At 40.5% G+C, this 22,783-nt stretch overlaps 1 protein-coding gene and 1 pseudogene across 4 annotated transcripts; one reads left to right on the top strand and one right to left on the bottom strand.

The window, feature by feature from the left end:
• Positions 1 to 402: 402 nt before the first annotated feature.
• On the top strand, positions 403 to 19,106 carry LOC111327268 (uncharacterized). Of its 4 annotated transcripts, XM_088762613.1 has the most exons (6): positions 403 to 635; positions 2,861 to 3,106; positions 8,140 to 8,221; positions 8,361 to 9,044; positions 9,365 to 10,132; positions 10,431 to 19,106. In XM_088762613.1, exons 4-6 carry the CDS (start codon positions 8,429 to 8,431, stop codon positions 17,441 to 17,443), a joined length of 8,397 nt encoding a protein of 2,798 aa, XP_088618739.1. In that variant the 5' UTR covers positions 403 to 635; positions 2,861 to 3,106; positions 8,140 to 8,221; positions 8,361 to 8,428; the 3' UTR covers positions 17,444 to 19,106. The 4 variants fall into 4 exon arrangements, with proteins under 4 accessions (XP_088618739.1, XP_022787144.2, XP_088618740.1 ...); XM_022931409.2 differs by lacking the exon at positions 2,861 to 3,106; XM_088762612.1 differs by lacking the exon at positions 403 to 635 and having other exon boundaries at positions 1,806 to 3,106.
• LOC148727733 (legumain-like) lies at positions 18,651 to 22,535 on the bottom strand (annotated as a pseudogene).
• Positions 22,536 to 22,783: the final 248 nt, after the last annotated feature.

Below are 22,783 nucleotides of genomic sequence, written 5' to 3'. Positions count from 1 at the left end.
CAAATGGTTTGTCTTGAGATTAAAAAAATTCTGAAAACTCAGTTGAGATGTGGGCCATTTAAAACGGATTTTTCCTTTCGTGGCCATTTCCATCATCTCACACTGAAGAGGACTGTGGAGAGGTTGAGAGTGGTGTGTGAAAATAGCATAAAAGGCATTGCAGTAACATGATTCTCTTACAAATTGGCGCTGATATAATAAGCACGAGTATACTTTTGAGCTTGGTCGGTAAATTAAGGCCAAAAGCGGTCGATGGGATTGGGTAGGCCTGCATGCAGTTTCTTGCAGTAAACTTTTAGAATGTGTTGCGTGACAGGAACGGGTGGGGAAACCAGGCCCTCAATGTAAACCGCTCTAGACTGGAACGGGATTAAAGATAATTTTATGCTGACTGATACAAAAGTTGGTGTCAGGGTGGGAGGAAATATTCACTTAAACCATAGTTAACTATGCTTAAACTCAATATTTTTCTTAATTTCTGAAGCTGCCTGGCTTGTTGATGTACAGGATCTGCATCTACAAGATTTTTCTCTAGATCTAAGCCTTCATCAGTGTTCTGTGAGTACCGATCAGATGAAGAAAACGAACATAGCTACACGGAATAACTCTTCAGCCTTCTGTTATCTGTTTTGAAGGTACGCATTGTCTGTATTGAATTTTCCGCAAAAGCCTTTTGATCTTCAGCGAAATAGTTGTTGGTGTACGAAATAAGAAGTCTAGTGCTCAACCTATTTAAATAATGCTAGCCCTGATTTCCGGCAAATCCGATCTCTATCGAACAAAATCGCGCAAATATTCGGTCAAATTTCGAATGCAGACATTCTTTACAAAATTGAATTTTGTTCGTTAAAAGAACTTAACAAACTTTGCCAAACAAACTGCGCTCACTGTATTGTAAAAGGTGTTGCTGAGTACACACACTAATCAATCTTTAGCGTGGTACAGCTGAACCTCCAACTGATCTCTTCAGCTTGTATGTTTGTATTAATTCCCATTGTAGATAATCTACAATGGGAATACAAACATCAAATGTGAACTCTTTCTTTCATATTTCGTCTTATTCGGAGGCATGGTTGCCTGATTTTCTGAATTTTTAGGAATCCTGATCAACTTGATGAAATTGATTGTTTTCCGTGGCAGAGACAGCTTGCAAATTGGAAAACAAAAAACTGCCAAATAATTACTGATAGCCACTTTACCTATTTTAACTTAAAGTGCACCTATACCCAAAAATTTTTTTTCGCTTAACGAAGTAAGCTTATTTTTTGGAGTATTTCTCTGCAAAAATTTCTTAATTTGCTCAAATCTTTAATTTCCTGTGCCCAGTCAAAATACGGAAAATCGGCCGCCATCTTGCCCCACGACCGAGTTTAAAGAGGAATGGCTCTAGCGGGTAATGTGACGTCAAATCGAGAACACGAAAGTCTGCATTTCACACATTTTCACTTGTTTGGGAAGGTTGTCGTCGATACTGTCCGAAATATGCCGACTAGGTGTGTTGCATGAGGAATGTACGAAGCGCGATACCCTCTTGCAAATTTCGCGCGTTGCTACATCCTTCTACAACACACTTAGTTGGCATATTTTCGGACAACATCGACTACAACCTTCCCAAACATGTGAAAATGTGTGAAATGTGGACTTTCGTGTTCTTGATTTGACGTCACATTACCCGCTAGAGCCATTCCTCTTTAAACTCAGTCGTGGGGCAAGATGGCGGCCGATTTTCTGTATTTTGACTGGGCAGAGAAAATTGAAGATTTGAGCAAATAAAAGAATTTTTGCACAGAAATACTTCAAAAAATATGCTTATTTTGTTAAGCGAAAAAAATTTTTGGGTTTAGGTGCACTTTAAGGTTACAAGATACATTCATGAGTAGGTCTCAGAAAATTGCTATTTAAGTGAGTGCTTTGAGTTAAAACTGTATATCATTTTAAAACTATAAACTACAGAATTTGATATTTTACTTGAATTTATTTTTATTTCTGAAATGCAGAGATGGTAATTGAGGAGAAAGAAAAAACTGCTAATATATCTTTAATCTAGTTATATGCTCTGGCATTTTGTTGTTCTGGCAATTGGTGTTTAAGGAGACAATCCGCTCACATTGAACTAAGAAACTATGCTTCTGATTGGTGACTGACATCTTTCAAAAGTTGTAAGCATTTCATGTTCAAGTAAGCATTGGTTATATTGCTGACCTTTGCACTCTTCATCATATCTCAAAAACATTTTGCAAATCTTGCCACAAAATCAGCTTCATGGTAATTTTTCTCTTCTGCTATTGATCTTATTCTGTGCCAATTTTCAAGGGAATTAGTTCAATTTTGCGAGCCTCAAATTTGAAAATGTTTGACCACAATTGGTTTGAAAATCAAAGCAGAGAAAAGCACATCCAAAGTTTTCTTAGACAATTTGTTAACTTTGATGCAAATTTTATTTTTTCACAAACTCTTGCCAGAATTATTGTATTTATTTACTAAAGTAGCAAATTTCTATAGATAGAACTAAAATACTAAAGATAATGTAATTTTTGAAAAACTTTGTCACTGAAAATATCTTGTATCCTTTAATGCTTATTTACATACATATGCGCATGGATAAATTTGAATGGTAGGATCAGGTATTAAATGTCACTGAGTCCAACTGAAGTCCCTTTGCTACCTTAAATTGTTTACAATACCTGACAACTGATCTAAAGGGTAAGAAATTTGAACCTTGCCTGGCTGGGGGGTAGGGAATTTGAACTGGGATTGTCAAGTCTTTCCTGCTAAGTACAAGTGTCCTATCTTTAATTATAGTTCACCACTAAATTTTCTCCGATTCTTATTGGTTTAAATTGATCATGTGACATGGTAGTGTTCATCTGTGGAGAGACACTATCAGCTCATAGTGCCAGTATGCGGAAAATACCCGGATGGATAGTGCCCATCCGCAGAAAATACCCGGACGGATAGTGCCCGTTTGTGGAAAATACCTTGATGGATAGTGCCTGTCCGCAGAAAATACCTGGATGGATAGTACTCATCCGTGAAAAATTTTGAATGGTTTGATGGCCGTGAAGTTAGGTAGATTGGAAAAACAGTGACTTCTCAACTCTAACAGGTAATATACGGTTGCAAATTATTGACATTTTTGACAGGCTGTATGCATGAATGAATATTTCATTGATCTGCATTCATTGGGTTTTGATTGTTTTTAAACTGGCGCGCGGAAGAAAATTTAGTGGTGAACAATAAAGACAATAGAGTGTTTATGTCTCGGAACTATCGGTCTGATAGTTGTCCCTTGGAAATTTGATGTTCTTAAAACTAACTTATTTGCCCTCAACGCTTTGCCTCTCGGGCAAATATTTGTTTTAAGAACATCAAATATCCGCTGGGCAACTATGAGTTGATAGTTCCTAGACAGAAACACTCTATTGTTTAAATATCAATAAGTTTTTGCACAAGCAGGTACTTAAGAGTAACAGGGGGGTACATTTAGTGAAGGCCCGAAAGCCTTTTAGGGGGGTCCGGAGGCATGCTCCCCCGGAAAAGTTTGAAGTTTTAGACTCGCACAGATGCATTCAAGTCTTTTTTTGTTGCTTTGTTGTTTCATGTTTTTGCTCCCAAGTCAACTAATTTAAACAAATTTGAAGAGAATTATGTGACAATAAAGTAGTCACGGTCAACTGTTTCTATTGAGGTGCTACTTTTAACACTTAACACTTTCACAACTGGTATCTTTAAAATTGTCTAAGTTTAATGTAGTTTTAGCTCAGGGTTAATCCTTAAATCAAAAAAAAAAATTAATCTATTTCATAGAGAAACATGGTTATATTTTATAATTAGTCGCTAGTTTAAATGCTTTCGTCGTAGGAGCGGTTCTAAGTGAGTTTGGTAACGAGTTCCAGAGTTTACTAGTCTCCCTCGCAACCGTTTTTTTGTGGATGTCACGCAACGCTCCCCCAAAAGAACGGCTGCTGACAACCAAACTACATTCCTTTGTCCGAATTGGCCAATCACAGCTCGGGTTCCATTTTCAGGAACCTTTTCGCGCCAGACTCACCTTTTGAGACTCGTCCAATCAGATATCGTTTTCTATCGCGATCCTCATGTGGAAAACACAAGACAAATGGCGGTGCTTGAAGGAGCTTTTCGCAAAGCGTCGTCAAAGTTCAAAATTTTCGAGCTTAATGCTCACCAGAAGCTTGCAATTAAAAAAGTTTTAGTCGAAGAAGATGTTTTTGTTAAGTTGCCTACAGGATCCGGGAAATCGTTAATATATCAAGCACTCCCGCTCGTGTTTGACCATGTTACTGATGAAAGTGGTCATATTATTGTTATTGTTGTTGCGTTGTACCAACGTGCGGAAACACTCGATAATTCGGGCCGATTTCCTGTACCGGTGATAAGAAGCCGCGAACATAACCAATCGGGTTCGCTCCAGCTAGCAGCGGACTGGCAAATGAAAAAGTACAAGTAGTGTAGGAGACGTTGGCTGACCTAAATTGCAGTGTTCTCGAAGCTTCGCCCGGTTTGTTGAGGGCAAGCACGCGCTTTTTTCCTCCTGATCTCCATCTGTAGGTCGAAGCAAGCGTTTAGCCCTTGGCCTAGATTGAAAGGCGTCTTGTATTTCCTTTTGATTATTGATGTAATTTACTGTTTCTTATATATTCTGACTTTTATAATCTGTGGTAACCTCTTGAAATAGTGCGAATAAAGAGTTTCAGTTCAGTTTTTAGCTTCTTCTACTTTCTCAGTTGCTTGCTGAAACTTTAACAACCGCTCAAACAATCTAGCGTTCGTGTCGGTGGCGTAGCAGTTGACGTCTATGTTAAGCGTAGATTCTATAATTTCAACCAAATTGTGAGAAGTTTTCCCAAAAATATATACTCTATCTTTACCAGGGCACAACGATGAACATGTGAAACATTTCGAGCTCTCATCGACAAATTTCTTCAGTGTTTCTCCCGACATGATAGCTAGATCATCTGCCACATTCACATTTTCGCGTGAAACCTTACGTCATTCAGATTTTCTGGTATGTGATTGGTCTGTTCAATAGACCGCGACCAAACCGCAAGGACAATGAGAAATGAATGCAGTTCGGTTGTCAGCAGCCGTTCTTTTGGGGGAGCGTTGCGTGACATCCAAAAAAAAAAGACGGCTGCGAGGGAGACTAAGAGTTTACAGGCTGATAACGGAAAGAATGTAAGCCATAGTTTGTAGTATTAACCCTGGGGACATTGAAAAGACGTTGGCCACGTAGGTTTTAAGAAATATCTCTTTCATTGAGTAGATTCTTAATATATGCAGGGGTGTTACCATTAAGGGCTTGATAAGTAAGAGTCAACATATCATGTATTCTGCGGTCTTGTAAACAGGGCTGATTAATGTAATCCAATAATCTATCATAAGTGTTGTGAAAGTCATTAAAGACAAAACGGAGACATCTCTCATTAATTTTTTCCAGTTTATCAGAATTCTTTTTGCCGCAATGATTCCAGATGATAGAACAATAATTAAGATGTGATAAAATAAATGCTGCATAGAGACGTTTCTTAGCACCAGTTGGTATTAGACGTTTATGTCGTTTAAGCACTTGGAGTTGATTACTGACTTTACAAACTAATTCCAATACATGCTCATGAAAATTAAGTACATTATCAAATCGTTAGACCCAGGAGTTTCATGGAGGAACATAACTGCAGGTTCCTGCTATCAAGTTGTAATGGAAGATCTTCCCTATTGGATCCAACCCACATCGAGAGACATTTGTCGACGTTAAGACTCATGCCATTAGACTGAAACCACTCAGAGGCAGATTGAAGATCAGTCTGCATTGAATGTTGAATCGTGACAGGATCTCGGCCACGAGTAAAAAGTTGTGTATCATCAGCATAACTGTCTTATATCACTTATATCAGTCTGAAGCCACTTAATTTACGACTTGATTTTCAAGACTTTCAAGAGCCGAGCCTTTTTTACCTCTTTTGTTTTGACACTGGCGTGAAATGTGCAAACAACGATTGCCTTTTGGCCGCCATTTGTATTCACACTCTGTCCCAGTTCCCGTCGATTTCAGCTGAGTGCTTGCTCATTTTTTTTGACGTAGGTTCCGAAGCGGTGTCTATTACATGTTTTGCAGACTCTGCTTCGACTTTCACGGGCCAGAAGGCTTGGAAGATGCCAGAATGTCTTTCATTTTTCATTTCCTTTTGTTTGCCTATAAAATAAAACCTATTTTGCGAAACTTTTTGGCAAGAATTCGAAGCTGAGATGAAATTTTCTGGCCTTACTTGACGTTCGTGTGAAGGCTCCAAGCGGGTAATTGGCCCGTACAAGCGGGTAGATCTACCCGCCACCCGGCTACTATTGAAACCCCTGAATATGAAGGGAGAACTCGACACTATCTGTAGCCCACTAGCCACAGACTAGTAGAAATTCAGTTTTGGCTACTGGTTATCGATTTCCACTAGCCAGTTTGGCTAGTAAACAAATTAACTGAAATTGACCGAAATAATCTTTCTCTTCTCAAGGAAGACAAACTCAACTACTTTTCCCGGAATTTCATTCTCGGCGTATCATGTTACGGGGCACGTATGCAAATTTATGTCCGATTACTTTTAGTTCTGTAGTACGTAAACGGGTGGCTGAACATGTTATTATGTTGAAAGAAATATTTGACCGACAAGAAAGCATTTTCGTTTTGTTACGAAATTACTTGAACAAAACACGAGCCAGCACTTTTCTAGGAGATAGATTTCATGGTTTGGGCCATGATCCTATTCTTCGTGAAGCAGCAACTTTAACAGACTGCCACGCGTGGCCAATAAACAACCGACAACAGATGCTTATTTATGGCGAGGATGCTATTCAGGTTCTGTCAGAGCACTTTGAAGCCCTGCTAAACCAAGACCACTTCAACTTGCGGTCCTGCCTTGATGAATGGATGGAGCTCAAAGTTCATTTGCAGAGAGCGAGAGGAGAGCTTTACTACAACAACAACAACAACTTCTGGAAGAGCAAGTTTCAGATGCGAGGCCAGTACCCCAACTTATTGCTGGTCATTAAGGTCTGCCTTGTTATACCCATCCAAATTGCTTGTTGTGAAAGAGGCAACTCCAGTCTGAAGAGAGTTGTGTGACTTCAGGTCAACCCTTGATGTTGGGACTGTTGAAGTCCTTATGAGATTCTCTCTTAATGGACCAAACCCATCAGAGTATCACTTTTCTTTAGCTTTTACAAGATGGCTTGACTCTGGCGAGAGGGCCAAGCGGCCAACTTTCATGGACAAATTTCATCACTAATTTCTTGCCATATGGACAATGGAATATCAGTATCAACTAGATTAATCATGTGACATCTCATATTTAATACTGTTGTTGTTATTCTATTGGAACTGGTTTAAAGGTGGCATCTGGACAATCGAATCTCTGAACCTTTATTGTAGCCTAACAGATTTCTCTCTGGTAACAAAACATCTTTAAAACCGTGTTGAATTTCACAAAATAGTTGATTTGCCTTTTGAAGTGGTTTAGGTAAAGTGTAATTACTGGTACCAATATTGTGTATGAAAGGGTGTTATTTGCATTGTGCTTTCAATTCTTGCTAGTAATTCTGCTGTTATTGGACCTAGCAAACATGAAAGCTTGGCTAGTAAAAAAAAATTTGGCTAGTAACATCTAAGTTGTCACTAGCCACTTGGCTAGTAAGTTTAAAAGTTAGTGTTGAGCCCTGGAAGGTGTTAAATGGTAAATAGTTCACTTCCTTTAGCGGATGGCTCAGAACAGAAAAGGTCTTCTATGTCTAGGTTTTAAGCTTGGGTTATGTGTGGAAAGTCACAGTCACAGATTTTCACAGATTTTGCCTCTAACAAAAAAATCGGGTGGGGCATTTGATCACAAGTTTTCCCGGGAGGGAGGGGTAGGAAAAGTTAAAATGTCTAAGTGGTTTTTGCCAGTTTGGGGGGATGGGGCAAGTATTGAATCTTAAAATTGAAAGAAAGGTTATAATCATGGAACTAAACATGTATTGGCATATAACAACCATTGAAGGCATTGTTGATAGCTGCGTTTGGTGCATACATTAATCCAGGTATTGGTTCTCTGATTTATGCCTCAAAATATTAATTTGAGTTGTTTCTGACCACAGATATACAGTTGTTTGAAATCAGCCAGCCAAATGATGACTGCTTTCTGGCTTCAGTTTTGTTAAAAATGATTGTTTTGATATGGTAAGTCTTGCTTTGGAGCATATTAATGCTTCATGTCCTGCAAAATGTGTACTGCAGATGTTCTTAAAATTAGCAATTTCAAGAAGCTACATACTCTGACCCACGTAATAATTGATGTTCAGTATTTATTTTTTTGCAGACCCTCTGTCAAATTTGTGCCATACATATGAATTCTGCATACTGATAACCCAAGGGTTCAAACTGAAGATGGTGATGACAATTGAAGAAAGGAGATGGCTCGTGGTTGGAATTGTTATGAACAAAGTGGCAGCTCCAGTCTTACGAGATTACATTAAACAAGGAATGGACACTCATTACACAAACCTGGACACCTACTGCAGCCGCCTGGCCCCACCCTGTACCCTAACAACTCTGACTTACCATCAGGTCAAAGCTCATCCCAACCTTAGAACACTGAAGTTTCAGAATATTAATAAAAATATTCATTTACATGGCAAATCCCTATACAATCATAGGGTAAATGATCCAGTTGACCTGGCCAAGCTGTATTTGCCAGAGTATCTTGCACAGTTTTCAGCCTTTGATGAGTCACTGGACATAAGTGCCATACTTCGCCTGTTAGGGTTTAGTAATCCTACACCCATCTTTTCCCCTCCAAATCCATTTATTCTCATTCAGTCCTCGGCAGATGATGTCAGGAACAATGTCAGGAACAAATGGGGCCATTGCAATTTCAGTGACTGGACTGAAGCTTTTTTTAAAGATTGTTTCGTCAAGCTGGAGACATTGGTGAGAAGTCTGGGATTGACTGGTGGAAAGGAGAAGACCGTTTTAGATGAATTTTCAGATTGGCAAACCAAAGGTATAGAGACATTTGTTGCTGTCAAGTGGGAACATACTTAAACATGCATTTTAACTTCAACAACTGATTGTATTTATTTTAGTTGTCTGGCTATCAAATTGGAGCTTGATGTGAAAGGACCATTTTGCGTCCCATGCCTATACTTTAAGTTTGGAGTAGTTTTGACAACCTATTTATCGTTCTTTATCGAAGTACCCCTCATCGTAGCAGTTCTTTGGGTTGGTATGCAATGTCCCCTTTAAAGAAGAAGGGGTAGCGTTTCATGACATTCCACAGAACCACTGGTATCAAACTTCTTTTTTGTTTTTTGTTGTTTGTAGGTTGCCAGCTGTCTATGGGTCATGCTGTCGATCAACAGCTTCTCTCTCTGGTTCAGCAGGACGTTAAAGATCTCAGGGCAAACTTCGTGAAAACTCAGGCAGAACTATCAGCCTTACAAGAATTAGTGGATCAGCAGAGAACAGAACAACTCGAAGTGCAAGATAGCATTTCCCATCTCCGTGTTGAACACGCTGCAACGCAAGTTAACTTGCGAGAACACGAGGAACAGATAGGAGAAATGAAGAAATGGATAGAACAGCAAATCAAAGAGGGCAAAGAAATTCTAGAAAAACTTTATGCTGCTGAGAAAGCCTTTGAGGAGGAAATTCGTATGCGCTTACAACAAGCAGAAACACGGCTCGCAGAGTCAGATGTCAAAGTGAAACAACTGCAGGGAGGTCTGGCCGAGACAGATGAGAAAGTGGAACAACTGCAGGAAGGTCTAGCAGAGACAGATGGGAAAGTGGAACAACTGGGAGAAGGACTTATGAAAGTGGAACAACTGCAGGAAGGTCTGGCCAAGACAGATGTGAAAGTGGAACAACTGGGAGAAGAACTTATGAAAGTGGAACAACTGCAGGGAGGTCTGGCCAAGACAGATGTGAAAGTGGAACAACTGCAGGAAGGTCTGGCCGAGACAGATGAGAAAGTGGAACAACTGGGAGAAGAACTTATGAAAGTGGAACAACGGCAGGGAGGTCTTTGTGACAAAGTCAAAGAACTGGAACTGGTTGTGGGAGATCAAAGAATGAAGCCGAATGTCGTGGGTTAGTTAAAGTTGCTTGTAAGAACAAGCTTCTATTCTTCATTATTGATAACTACCATGACCTGGTCGAACTTTTTATTTCAATTTTATTTGGAAACGGAATTTTGACACACATATGTTTTCAAATTAACACTGCTCCGGAATAGATGAAAATGAAATTACAGTTTTTCAGAGCGATTTTACTTAAATAAATTAAATTGAAAAGGTGTTTGCGTATCTGAAAGTGAATCACTGCCGGGTCCAAACGTCTGGTTAATGCAAATGTGATAACCCGGATTGTCTTTTGTTTTTGTTACCAGAGTGCCGTTCTGTGGGACGTTTTGATGTGGAAACCTGTCGCAGTAAACTCGCAGAACATTACAGGAGAACCGCCACGGTACCCACCTCCGTCTGGTCTAGAAAATGTCCCGTGGACATGCAGCAGATTTATACTCGACTGACGTGGGTGAAACAGGAGCAAACACCAGAAGGGTTATCAAAGCCTGAACTGAATCACTACACTGAAGTATTCGATGAAAACGAGAAAGGATATGTATCCAATAGGATACTTGTGCAAGGGGAGACAGGTATAGGAAAGACAACGTTTGTGAAGAAAATGGGTTTGGACTGGGCTGAACTTGTGGACGAAAGAACGATTGACAAACAATGTCAAGATGCGGGGACCAGTTGTGAAGCTGAAGAAAGTGTGTCTGAAGATTTTAAAGCCGAACCGCCAAAGGAAGAGGTCATCAAAGTGAGTGTAAATGGAACAAACGCACTGAAGAGATTTGAGCTCGTTCTCGTCATTAATCTGAAAGAGGTATCCAAATACTCAGGTCTTCGGGATGTCATTTGTCACTGTAATATTTTTCCAGAGGAAGACACAGCGATGGCAGAACAGCTTCTAGATTATATCACCAACAATCAAGAAAAAGTCTTGCTTGTGTTTGATGGCTACGACGAATATCGCTGTGGAATGAACTCTGAAATTTACGAAATATTCAGAGGCAAGAAACTGAGAAACTGTTGTGTGTTGATAACAACCCGAACTTCCAAAGCTGACGATCTACTCGGTGAGTTCAAAGTCGTTCACGCTGAGATCACCGGTTTTAGTTTTGAAGAGAGAATGACCTTTATGTGCAAAATGCTTGGCGGCGAAACAGAAGCACGGGAGCTAGTTCAGCACCTATGTGATGAAGAGCTGTTTGGCCTAGCGCGAGTCCCACTACTACTTCTTTTTTTTTGCACGTTGTGGAAAAAAGGAAAGTCGAATAGCTTTCCAGAAACCAAAACGAAGTTGTATTATGGAATCGTGCAGTACGTTTTGGATCACAGTCAAAGAAAGGGTTTCCCCGCTCGCTTTCACAAGTTAGACAAGTACAAGGACATTTTGGTTGAAATCGGAAAGGTGGCTCTAGAATGTCTTTTAAAGGACGATCACGTTTTCGAATTTGATCAACTTTCCGTATCCATCCTTTGTGAAGAAAGCGTCTTCATTGGTTTACTTCAAGTTACTGAGTTCTCAGAAAGTCTTCGACCCGCAGGGATGGTATCGTTTATTCACAAGAGCATCCAAGAGTTCTTAGCAGCGTGGTATATTACCTACAAATGTGTTCCCGAGGGAGATCTCGGTGAAATCAGAGACAAAGCTCGTACATTGAAAGATTGTCGATCGCTGGAGAATGTATTTCAGTTCATTTGCGGTCTGTCTGACGTTGGAGCAGTGAAGGTTTTTCAACACCTGGCATCTGTTAGAATCGCAAATTCTACACTGGATTTATCAAAAACACTCGCAGATATTACAAATGAGAGAAATTTAACACTATCTTGCGTAACTTACAATCACACAGTCTTGAGTGAATTAGTATGCAAATCCTTTCAAGAAGTTGAATCAAAACCTCAGCTGCTAAATCATTTTTTCGATTGTACTGGAAGAATTGTCCTGGTCACCAGGCAACTTACTGAACTTTTGAAAAAAATGAAGTTGAAACATTCGACTAAGCCTTTACAATCAGATGTTGTGTTCCTCGCTCTAAACAACGACTGGACGAAGTGCCAAATTCTGCAAGAGTTGGCAAAGTGTCTGGAATGCTTGCAGATTCCTCTGAAAACATCTGAGACTTCCACACTGGAAGAGTTCTTAGTACACTTCCAAAAAGAAGGTGAACCTTATTCGCAAATTCCTCTTAACACATCTAACACTTGCAAAGTGGTGGAGTTCTCCCAAAGAAAAGTTGAAGCTGGGAATTGCCATTGCAATTTCACTTCCATCCTACATTTTTGTAATGATCAGTTTCAGTTCAACGTGACAAGTTTTAAGCTGTGTTGTCCTGGCCATATAAGTCTCTTCACGGCCACTGATTCAACGTACAAATATTTGAATAGCATTACATTTGAGTACCTCCACGATCCTATCTGTGATATTTTGGAGTCGGTACCAAGTCCTAACAAATGTACTTTAACTATTCGCAATACTTGTGGTTCTCACCTTTCCCTCGCATCAGCGAGAAAAATTGGCAATTTAATCCCAAGATTTAGCAGTAACGCTCGTCTCAACCTGGGCTTCTCTAACAGCTCTGCTGCAAAAGTAGAGGCGTTAGTTACCGGTGTCACCCTAAAACTCCTCGAGGGACTGTTACTTGTACTTACACCACCAGACGCTGCAACGCTAGGTCGGTTACTCCCCGAAATGTCGGCCTTGGAAAATCTCTGGCTTGTAGGAACACATGGAAGTGTTTGGTCAGATGAGGAAATGGAGACACTGTTTGGCGGATTTAACAAAAGATTGCCTTTGCGCCAACTTTGTCTCAGTCATTTTAGCGTGACAGTTTCTCTTTATCCACTTATTAAAATTTTACACTTCTTTCCCAATATGCAGTGTTTAAGACTTGTCGACATCAATTTGAATGGACAGGACTTGTGTCAGTTACTCAGAAGCCTTGAATTCATTCCCTCTTTGGAAGAACTCACTGTTGAAGGCAAACGACAGCGTTACCCAGATTTATGCTTAGCGTCATGCAAAGAGGAAGTTTATAAACAAGATGGCTTCATTCACAGCGCATTGAAGAGCCTAGTACTGAGCGAAATAGAACTGACTCCAGCAGCAGCCGTCGTGCTCGGCCGACTGATTCCTGAAATGCCATCCCTAGAGAAACTCGCGTTTACTTGGGGAACTGAAAATATCAGAGGTCTCTTTTCTGGAATGTCTTCAGGGCGACTCCAATCAACCAGAAAAGATGGAAGTATTTTGGAAGCTGGGCAAGTGGAGGCACTGTTTGCTGGAGTTAATAAGCCTTTGCCTTTGCGACTCCTTACTTTTGGCGGCTTCACCGTGAAGGGCTGTCTTGCTCCATTAGCTGAAAGTTTTCAATTTTTTCCACATTTACAAACCGCAGAATTAAATTTTGACTTTGTTATTGATGACAATTATTTCCCCAGTTTTTTGGAGAGGTTGAAGTACATTTCTCACTTACTAAGGGTACAGTGTGAAGCAGTGACCAACGTAGGTTCTGCTGAAGAGGTAAACACAGTGGGTCGTTTGAAACTGCAACATGGTTATCTTTGCCTGTATGACATCACCCTGACTCCTCGGGCGGCCTCGGCGCTCGGTCGTTTGCTTCCTGAACTTACGACCCTGCAACAGTTTGTGTTTACCGCGAAGGATGGAAACGCTTTGGAAGGCAAAAATATAGAAGCCCTTTTTGGCCAATGTCGCAAAGAGTTACCTCTTCGTGAGCTTATTTTAAAGGGAATAATTCTAACTCCAAAAACAGCAGCAGCGCTAGGCCGGCAACTTCCTGGATTGTCTTCCCTCGTAAAGTTAGAGTTCTGTGGAGTTAATGGAAGCGTTCTCTCGGCCAAGGAAATGGAGGCGCTGTTCGGTGGACTTAACAAAACATTGCCTTTGGTGGAGCTTTCTTTAAGATGTTTCTTCGTGACTGGCTGTCTTGCTGCAATCAGCAAATGTTTACGCTTCCTTCCTGATTTACAGCATTTGACCATAGACGAGGTGACCGTGGATGAACATAACGTCTTCCACTTGCTCTCCGGAATGAAAAATGTTCCAAAATTAAAGAATTTGAGGGTGGAGGGGAAATCACTGAAGTGTTCAGATTTGTGTTCAGAAAAATTAACCACAGACGTTGGTTTCTCTCTAGACGCTCTCCATTCATTGTTCCTTCATGGAGTAAGCCTGACTCCAGAAGCAGCTGCGGCGCTCGGAAAATTACTCCCAGAATTATCATCATTAGAATTTCTTGCACTGAGGGGAATAGATGGAACTTTCATGGAAAAAGTGGAAATAGACTCCCTTTTCGGTAGAAGTAACCAGACTTTCCCTTCGGAGTGGCTTGAAATCAGTGGCTTCCACCTTAGAAGTTGCCTAGCACCACTCACTGGTCACCTTTGTTGTATCCCCGATTCGACAACGCTAAAGCTTGACATTTACATAAGTAACAGTGACTTTGATCTATGTGGATTTCTTGACACTGATTTACTTCTTTCGAGTTGTATTGCTGGTTTGCGTTCATTGAGGGTTTCGTGTAACGCATTGAATCCTACAGTCTGTAATGAAAAGGTCAGCGCGATGTCTCGTTTGAACCTGGACAACCGTCGCGATTTAACACTGCTTGACATCAACCTGACTCCAGCAGTAGCCTCAGCGATCGGTCGGGCCCTTTCAAATATGTCGTCTCTGAATGACCTCGTTCTAGTAACAAGAGAAGAAACGGGTTTGAATGGTAAGGAAGTTGACGCGTTGTTTGGCGGCTTTCAGGAAACTTTGCCCTTGCAAAGTCTTACTTTCAGAGGCTTTAGGGTGAGAGGTTGCCTGGCTCCTCTGGCTAAAAGTTTTCTATCCTTTCCCAACTTACACTTCGTGGATCTTGACGTTGCCTTCAACTCAGGAGATCTACAAAATTTGTGTGGCTTTTTGAAGAGTTTAAGTTTCATGAAGTTTTTTAACTCATTGAGTGTCCAGTGTGAAGTAATGGCCTGTCCAAATGGAACGGATGAAATGATTACGGTGGGGCATTTAACAGCAGATGATCGGGAGATGTCATTGAGTGGAATTACCTTGACTCCTGCAGTAGCGGCGGCCCTTGGTGAGTCACTTAGTGAAATGTCGTCCTTAAAAACCCTCTGGTTGACTGGAGGGGATGGGTGCATCTTGAACGCTGAGGATATAGAGGCACTGTGGGTTGGTGTAAAGGAAACTTCGCCTCTACAACATTTTAAACTTAGTGGTTTCCGTGTGAGAGGTTTTCCTTCTCCACTCGCTAAGAGTTTAAGTTTCTTCACCGATTTGCGCCATGTCACTCTCAACGTTTCCTTCAAATCAGATGATGTACAGAATGTTTGTGGCTTTCTGGAGTGCTTAGGTTTTGTGAAAAATCCCAACCCTTTAAGTGTACAGTGTGAAGCAGTGGCCGGTCTGGATGGTGCGGATGAAGCAAACGCAGTGGGTCGTTTAACTACGTCGTGGGGTGAGTTTCCAAAAATCTCTTTGAGTGGAATTACTCTGACTCCAGCAGCGGCGGCGGCGCTTGGTCAGTCACTTGGTCGAATGTCGTCCTTACGATTCCTTAAGTTTACTGGAGGGCACGGGTGCATCATTAACGCTAAAGAAATAGAGGCACTTTTCGGTGGTTTCCAAGAAACCTCACCTTTACAGCATCTTTCTTTCAGCGGTTTCCGCGCAAGAGGTTTCCTTGCTCCTCTCTCTGAACGTTTTAGCTTCTTTCCCGATTTTCACATTGAGTTTCTTGATGTTGCCTTTAGCTTAGACGACGAACAGAATGTTTGTGGTTTTTTTAAGAGCTTACGATTTATGGGAAGGTTTACCTCTTTGTGTGTAAAGTGTGAAGAAGTGGCTAGTCTTGACCGTAGGAGTGAAGTAACCATAAAGGATTGTTTACCGCTAGTTTGTCGAGCAATATCTTTGAAGGGAATTACCTTGACTTCGGAAGCAGCAGCGGCGCTTGGTCGGTCACTTTGTGAAATGTCGTCCTTAGAATTCCTCACGTTGACTGGAGGGAACGGGTGCATCATGAACACTGAGGACATTGAGACGTTGTTCGGAGGTTTTCAGGAAACTCTGCATTTGTACAGTCTGACTTTCAGTGGTTTCAGGTTTAGAGGTTGTCTTACTCTTCTTACCAGAGGTCTTAACTACTTTATCGATTCTCAAATTGAGAATCTTTATATTTCCTTCTGCTTAGATGATCCACAGAATGTTTGTGGTTTTCTGGAAAGGTTACGATTTATGAAATCTTTCACCTCTTTGAGTATACAGTGTGAAGCTGTTGCGTGTTCTTATATTACTGTTAAAAAATACCCAGTTGCTGATTGGACAAAGAAGTTTTCACGAAAATTTGAAGTATCCCTGAGCGGAATTACCCTGACTCCATCAATAGCGGCGTCCCTCGGTCAGTCACTTTGTGAAATGTCGTCCTTGGAAACCCTGAAGTTGACTGGGAGGGATGGGTGCATTTTGGACAGTGAGCAAATAGAGGCTTTGTTCAGCGGTTTTCAGGAAACCCAGCCTTTGAGCAATCTCACTTTTTGTGGTTTCTTCTTGAGAGGTTGTCTCGCTCCTCTCGCTAAAAGTTTTCGTTTCTTTCCCGATTTGGACTCTGCGAGTCTTCTCCTTTACTTCAACTCAGGTGATCTGCAGATTGTGATTGGTTTTTTGGAAAACTTCAGATTTATGAAATGTTTTAACGCTTTGCGGATACAGTGTAAAGAAATAGCCTGTCCTGATGGTACGGATGAAGAAAACGCAGTGAGTTGTCTAGCATCGCCGGATTTCTCTCGAGAAATACTTTTGAGTGGAATTACCTTGACTCCAGTAGCAGCAGTGCTCGGTCGATCACTTCGTGAAATGTCGTTCTTAGAAGGCCTTTCTGTGACTGGAGGAGATGGGTGCGCCTTGAACGCTGTGGAAGTAGAGGCACTGTTTAGTGGATTAAACAAAGCGATGTCATTGAGCGAGCTTGAACTTAGTGCTTTTAATGTTCAAGGTCATCTTGCTTCTTTCACCAGCAGCTTGAAATTCTTCCCGGACTTGACTTGGTTATCACTTTCCATGTTAAATATGGGTGAATACGACTTGAAAAGTCTGCTCGAGAGCTTCGAATTTATCCCTTCGTTAAAAGTACTGGTGTTGTCACACAATCCACTGGATCAAGCAGTAAAATCTATCGTTCCTCACCTCGGCAAATTGTCAAAACTGTACTTCATAGACTTACGCCAAACAGCTTCTACGGAAGATTTAATGGACGTTCGAGAAACAATTCAACGGTTGCGACCTCAACTCAAAGTTTGCATCCGCTAAGAAGAAACAGAAAGATGCAGCGTATGTTGAACATACTCAAGGAAACGTATGATGCACGATCCTCGCAGTAGATAGCGCTATTTAAGCAATAGCGAAAAGCAGACCTGAAAAAAATCAGGCCTGTACGGGACTCGAACCACTGACCTCTGCGATACTAGTGCAACGCTCAACCAATTGAGCTAACAAGCCAACTGGGAGCAGGCCGTTAAGTTGTCATTGTATCTGATACTCAAGGAAGTCGGTTTGGTCTGAGGGTCTTACTCTTAAATGAAACTATTCCATGCCTGACTCAGCTTGGTCGCCATCCTCAGGGCTATGGGTCGGGCACCGTGAATGTGGACACGAGCTCTTTCCATCTTGGTCTTTCGGATGCAATGGTTGTGCTAAAGGGAAGCCACCTCCTGGTCCACTATCTGATACGTTCTATTCCAAGCACATCTTTTAAAATCCAAACAGATGAGAACTGACTCAGCACAGAATGGATAAGAACTTTCAACAACCTTAATTTTTCGGAATGAGGTTTTGTAACGAAATTAGGTTTTATCTACTTGAGATTAGATGAGTCATTTTCACACGAAAGGCTTCGGCTCTATACTTTTGTCTGAATGAAAATAATTTGTGGATACTGGTGGAAAGGTTACAACGACGGATCCAACGCTACAACAAAATTTTTTTAAAACTATGGATCCAAAGTTATTATTATGAACTCTGAATCCGCAGTTACAACTTTTACACCGTTATCCACACTTTTTTTTCGCATTTCGAAAAGCACTTACAGGCCACCATACTTTAAAAAAAAGTCGCCGAGAGTTTTTGTGAATTGCTAAGTTTGTTGAGAGGGCGAAAGCACCATAGCCAGTTCTCTGAAATGAATGCATTGTAGATTTGATTTGGTTAAGTTCATCTAAAACAAAACTGAAAAGAAGCAAAAAACTATCACTAGAAGAGGAGAGAAGGTCCTTATCCATATTTTTTCTTTAAAAGAAAGAACAAAAAAAAAACTTTGAAATTTACTTGTAAATTGTAGGAATGAATTTTATTTTAATTTCTTACATTTGTACTACATTGTGATAAAAGAGTTACTAGCTTCGGCCACCTAAATGTCTTCACATTCAAACGAAGGTTTTCTTTATTACATGTTACAATAATTAAAACTAAAAGCCTCAGGCTATGCAAACACTTAAAAAATCGTAGACAGAGTGTTCCTTTAGTAATTGATTCCAGCACACACTCGCTTGATTGCAGATACAATTCTGTTGAGATAAAATCACGGCAAATGTTAAGAGTAAGTCACCAGAATGATGTGTATTTTAAGATTAAAAAAAAGCAAGAAAGCAATAAGAAGGAACCCAAGGCTCTCTTTGCACTGATTTGATTGTTGCTGTTAAATTCCAAGACGGAGACGTTGCATTTCCATTTTGTTTTCGAAGTAAGGCTTCCTTTCGTCTCGTTTCGTTTCGTTACAATTTGTTTTGATTTTATTTTTCCCCAAGTTTGATCCCATAGGTGGGGCGCTCAAACTCCAGAAACGTTTTTCTGTTCTTTCTCAGTTTTGTTTTTGTTTTGGTTGGTGCTATTGCAGCAGCAACTGTCACGCAATGAATGAGGATGAGGCTAACAAAAAGAGATTTATTGCAACGTGCCATTAAAGTAATGAAATATATTACGACTGTTGTTGAGGAAAGGGGGGAGGCAAGGGACCCCGAGTTACCTCTCCACTACCGTTTGTGGCTATGATAACGAGAAATCCCCTGCCCCTAACGTCCCCTAACGTCCCCCAACTCAGTCCCCGGTGGGAAGATTTTTTTTTTTTTTTCCTCCCATGATTTTACAGGTTTCTACCCTGGAAATGCTATTACTTTGTTGGAAACTAAAGATAAATTGAAAATAAAAATAGCGTTATAACTATTAACAAGAAATTGAAAGCAGGTGCATATGACCAGACTCACATTTCCGCTGGAATGTGTTCCTCGCGCGAGTTAGAGAGAGCTACACGTGACGCAGGGCGTGGTCAATCTGAGAAATTCAAAAACAGAATGAAGAGTATAAGAGGAGGCTAAGAAGGCCTTTTGCGGGCATGAGCTCTCGGATTCTCTTTCCTATTCCTTTTTTTTTCTCATTTGCAACTAGTAGTGTTTTCTTAGGTGGAGGCAGTGTTTGAATGGTACTTTGTCGATCAGTAAGCAAACCAAAGCCGTAAATTCCTCACAAGGGATGCTTCTTCCCGGGATAAATTTGAGGAGCAGTTGGGTTTCTAGCATCTCAAATTAACTGTTTCTGTTTTTCGTAAAAAAATTAAAGGTATTTCTTAGATTATCAATTAAAAAAATGTCGGGCAATGACGAACTTATATCACAATTTACTCTTTTTCTTGTTTAAGAATTATGACAATACTTTTGGGAAATCCTCAAGAGAAGAAGTATTAAGTTGTAAGTTCCAGTCTATTTGCTTTTTTTTAAGCTGGTAAGTTTCATAAGTGTCATTTAGCACTCGCTGTCATTGTGACAGTCATGTGCCTTCAAATAGAGTTTAGGAAACTTTCTGAGAGTATTTGAACACCTCTGCCCAGGAGAAGGGGAGAAGAGGAGTTTGGGGGGTGGGGGTGGGGGTGTTGGGTTGTCATTACCTGTCCCAGGCTGTAACAGGTCTTTGAGAAAGTTTTGACAGCCTGCTTATAGCATTCAAAATCTTCCGTACTCGAACGAGTCTTCAGGACCCAAGTCTTCTGCTCCTCAGAGGTGGTACATCGCTGCACAATTGACTCCATTGTTCTGCTGACACCTTCATTGCGCTGTTTTTTTTTTTAAAAAAGACAAACAAAACGGACAATTTAAAGTTCATGGTTTAATGAAGGCTCTTTCACAATCAAAAAAATTTTTCTCGGATGGTTCTCGATTTCAATTTTAAATTTAGCAAATCAAACCCGAATAAGATCATTTCATTTCGTTGAAACTGTCCACTGTTGCTAGTCTACGTTCCATTCTAATTGCAGTGGGAGAGCTGGATCAAGAGATAAAGTGACGTGATATGGTCATAAGTTGAACCGTTCTTAATGTGCGGAGCCAGATCTATTTGGATGAGAAACACGAGAATTTTTGCGTTTGGGAGTAGCACCGCTGTTCTGCCCACAAAACTAAAAAGTTTTACACTTTGACATTAAACCTTCTCTGTCAATTCTAATCTTTCAGTGCGACCCGATAATAGGCCTCTACATAGGACTAATTTTTCTTTACAACAGAGTTAAGTGGACGATGGGGCTGATGGCACGGGTCGTTTAAAGATTTCAAGAAAATAGAACAGGTTGATACCCGTGCACCCGTGCAAACAGTTCAGTCTTCTCCGAAAAAAAATCTGAAACAATTTTGGATTTCATAAGGCCGGCCAGGTCATAGGAAACGTTTGAGACAATTATGTTAAAAGGAAAATAGTCATACCCTACCTCGATCAAATCTTCGATTTCAAGAGCAATTTTTTGGCTTTCAGCCAGGCTCGCGCTATCCTTCAGGCGGTGGTGAAGGATATTCAGCTCAACATCTGGTGCAGGAATGGCATCGGTCTGCAAATAAATGTAAGAATTAAGCCTTTCATGGAATTTCTTATAAGAGTTTCGTTAGCCTGTTCCAAATTAACAGACCTTTGAATAAGTAGAAGGGTATTAATTATATCAATATGATATTTTCCAGAGCGGCCCAAATAAAATTTGTTCTTACAATTGGTTCCCCACGATACTCCGCTGGAGACTTTCCGGAAACAATTCCCGTACCGTCACCTTGGAATTCGTCCAGGATATCACTATCAAAATCCTGTTAAAGAAAAAACTCGCGTTATCATTTTAGCTTCATCTTAGTGTCAAAAGGCATGAACAGATGAGTGGATGCATCTTTATCACTTACAACCTGAACAGGGCTACCTGTAGAATAAGTGCACTTTTAGCGGAAAGGCCTTAGAATTTCACACTGGAGAAGCCGTGTACTTAGCCCAGCCAGGACTTAAACTCGGATCTTCCGATCGGGAGTCAAACAAGTCCACCACCGCGTTAACTACTCGACCACTCCGACTATCAACAAGCTGGTTAGTTCAATATATAACAAATATACCAGGTCTCCATACTGCATCATGTGACTGGTGTTCGTCTCCTGTTTCCCAATTTGGAATTGCCGTAAGAGTGTTCCCTTAGATAAATGAACCTGAAAATTGATAGAGAATCAAACAGAAACTAGTTACTGAAGCAGGAAAATAAATCGTGAAAGTTTGTGGTAAGTTTTGGATCGATTGATAACTGATTAGAAAATAACTGATTTTAATCTTGTGACTTTCCTGTTGGTCCAGTTGTATAAAGGGCGGATAATACTCTACAACGGATTGATCACTATCCAGCGGACAAATGTTAACAAAGCGCCCTGCGCTGTCCATCAGATGGAGATTCATCTGGTGGAAAGCGTTATCCAACCTTCGAAAAGCCGGGGGCAAAAGTTAGGGATTCCGCTGTTAACAATTCGTTTTCCAGAACAAATCCTTGTTCCGGAATTAACATAACAGAACAAACATGTTTTGAGAGACGAGTAGGTTAGACCTCAGCACTGCGAAAATAAAAGGAGAAGTTAGTTGTGTTACATACGTACCGCATCAGAGTTTTCCATCCACTTGACAGAGTACACATCTCCAAGGTAGGTTTGTCTCTTCTTGTCATAGTAGCAGGCATACGAGCATTCATAGGGGTTGGCAGAAGTAGCTGCATAGACTAAGAAAACAAAGATTCATTAGCATAGATATGTAACCACTTTATAAAAAGTGACACAAACAAATAAGAGTTCATGAATTGCCGCAGGAGGTTTGAAAAACTATACGTGTGATTTGTTGTCCGAGACAAAGGAGGTTGAATCATGAAAACATTTCCTGTTGAATTCTCTTTACGCTAGATCTTTTTGAGCAACTTAAGATCAATTTTGTTGCTGACTAGCACTTTATGTTCTGTCTAAACTGTTTTTCTCCTTATCTTCATCGTAATACATTAATACCATTTTCACTCACCCCCTTCCCTTTTCCAAGCCAACTCAAAAGGAGGTGACCATGGATCAATTGGGCTAGACATAGATATGGAAACTCAAATCTTAATGAACTGTTTCCATTTGTCAGAGAACTTATCAGAGAACTTGCAGTGGTTTCCTCATGCATGCATGCATGAGGAGACGACTGCAAGCTCTCTGATAAGTTCTCTGACAAATGTTATGTCTTCAAAAAACTTCAAAGTATATTTACTAACAAGCTTATGATTCCAATTGAAACCTGCATCCTAAGCAAAATCTCTTAATCTTCTTAGTTGTTTGTTTACAATTTTTA

The sequence above is a fragment of the Stylophora pistillata genome, chromosome 6 (assembly GCF_964205215.1).
Source record: "Stylophora pistillata chromosome 6, jaStyPist1.2, whole genome shotgun sequence".
Lineage (NCBI taxonomy): Eukaryota > Metazoa > Cnidaria > Anthozoa > Scleractinia > Pocilloporidae > Stylophora > Stylophora pistillata.
Note: the sequence above shows the minus strand (reverse complement) of the source record. Positions and strands in the feature narration are given on the sequence as shown.

Bases quoted from the DNA above. Each gene is read 5' to 3' on its own strand.
- LOC111327268 (XM_088762614.1), top strand. From the start codon at position 8,429: ATGGTGATGACAATTGAAGAAAGGAGATGGCTCGTGGTTGGAATTGTT. The intron at 9,045-9,364 runs GTATAGAGACAT...TGTTGTTTGTAG, and splicing joins TTCAGATTGGCAAACCAAAG to GTTGCCAGCTGTCTATGGGT. The intron at 10,133-10,430 runs GTTAGTTAAAGT...TTTTGTTACCAG, and splicing joins AATGAAGCCGAATGTCGTGG to AGTGCCGTTCTGTGGGACGT.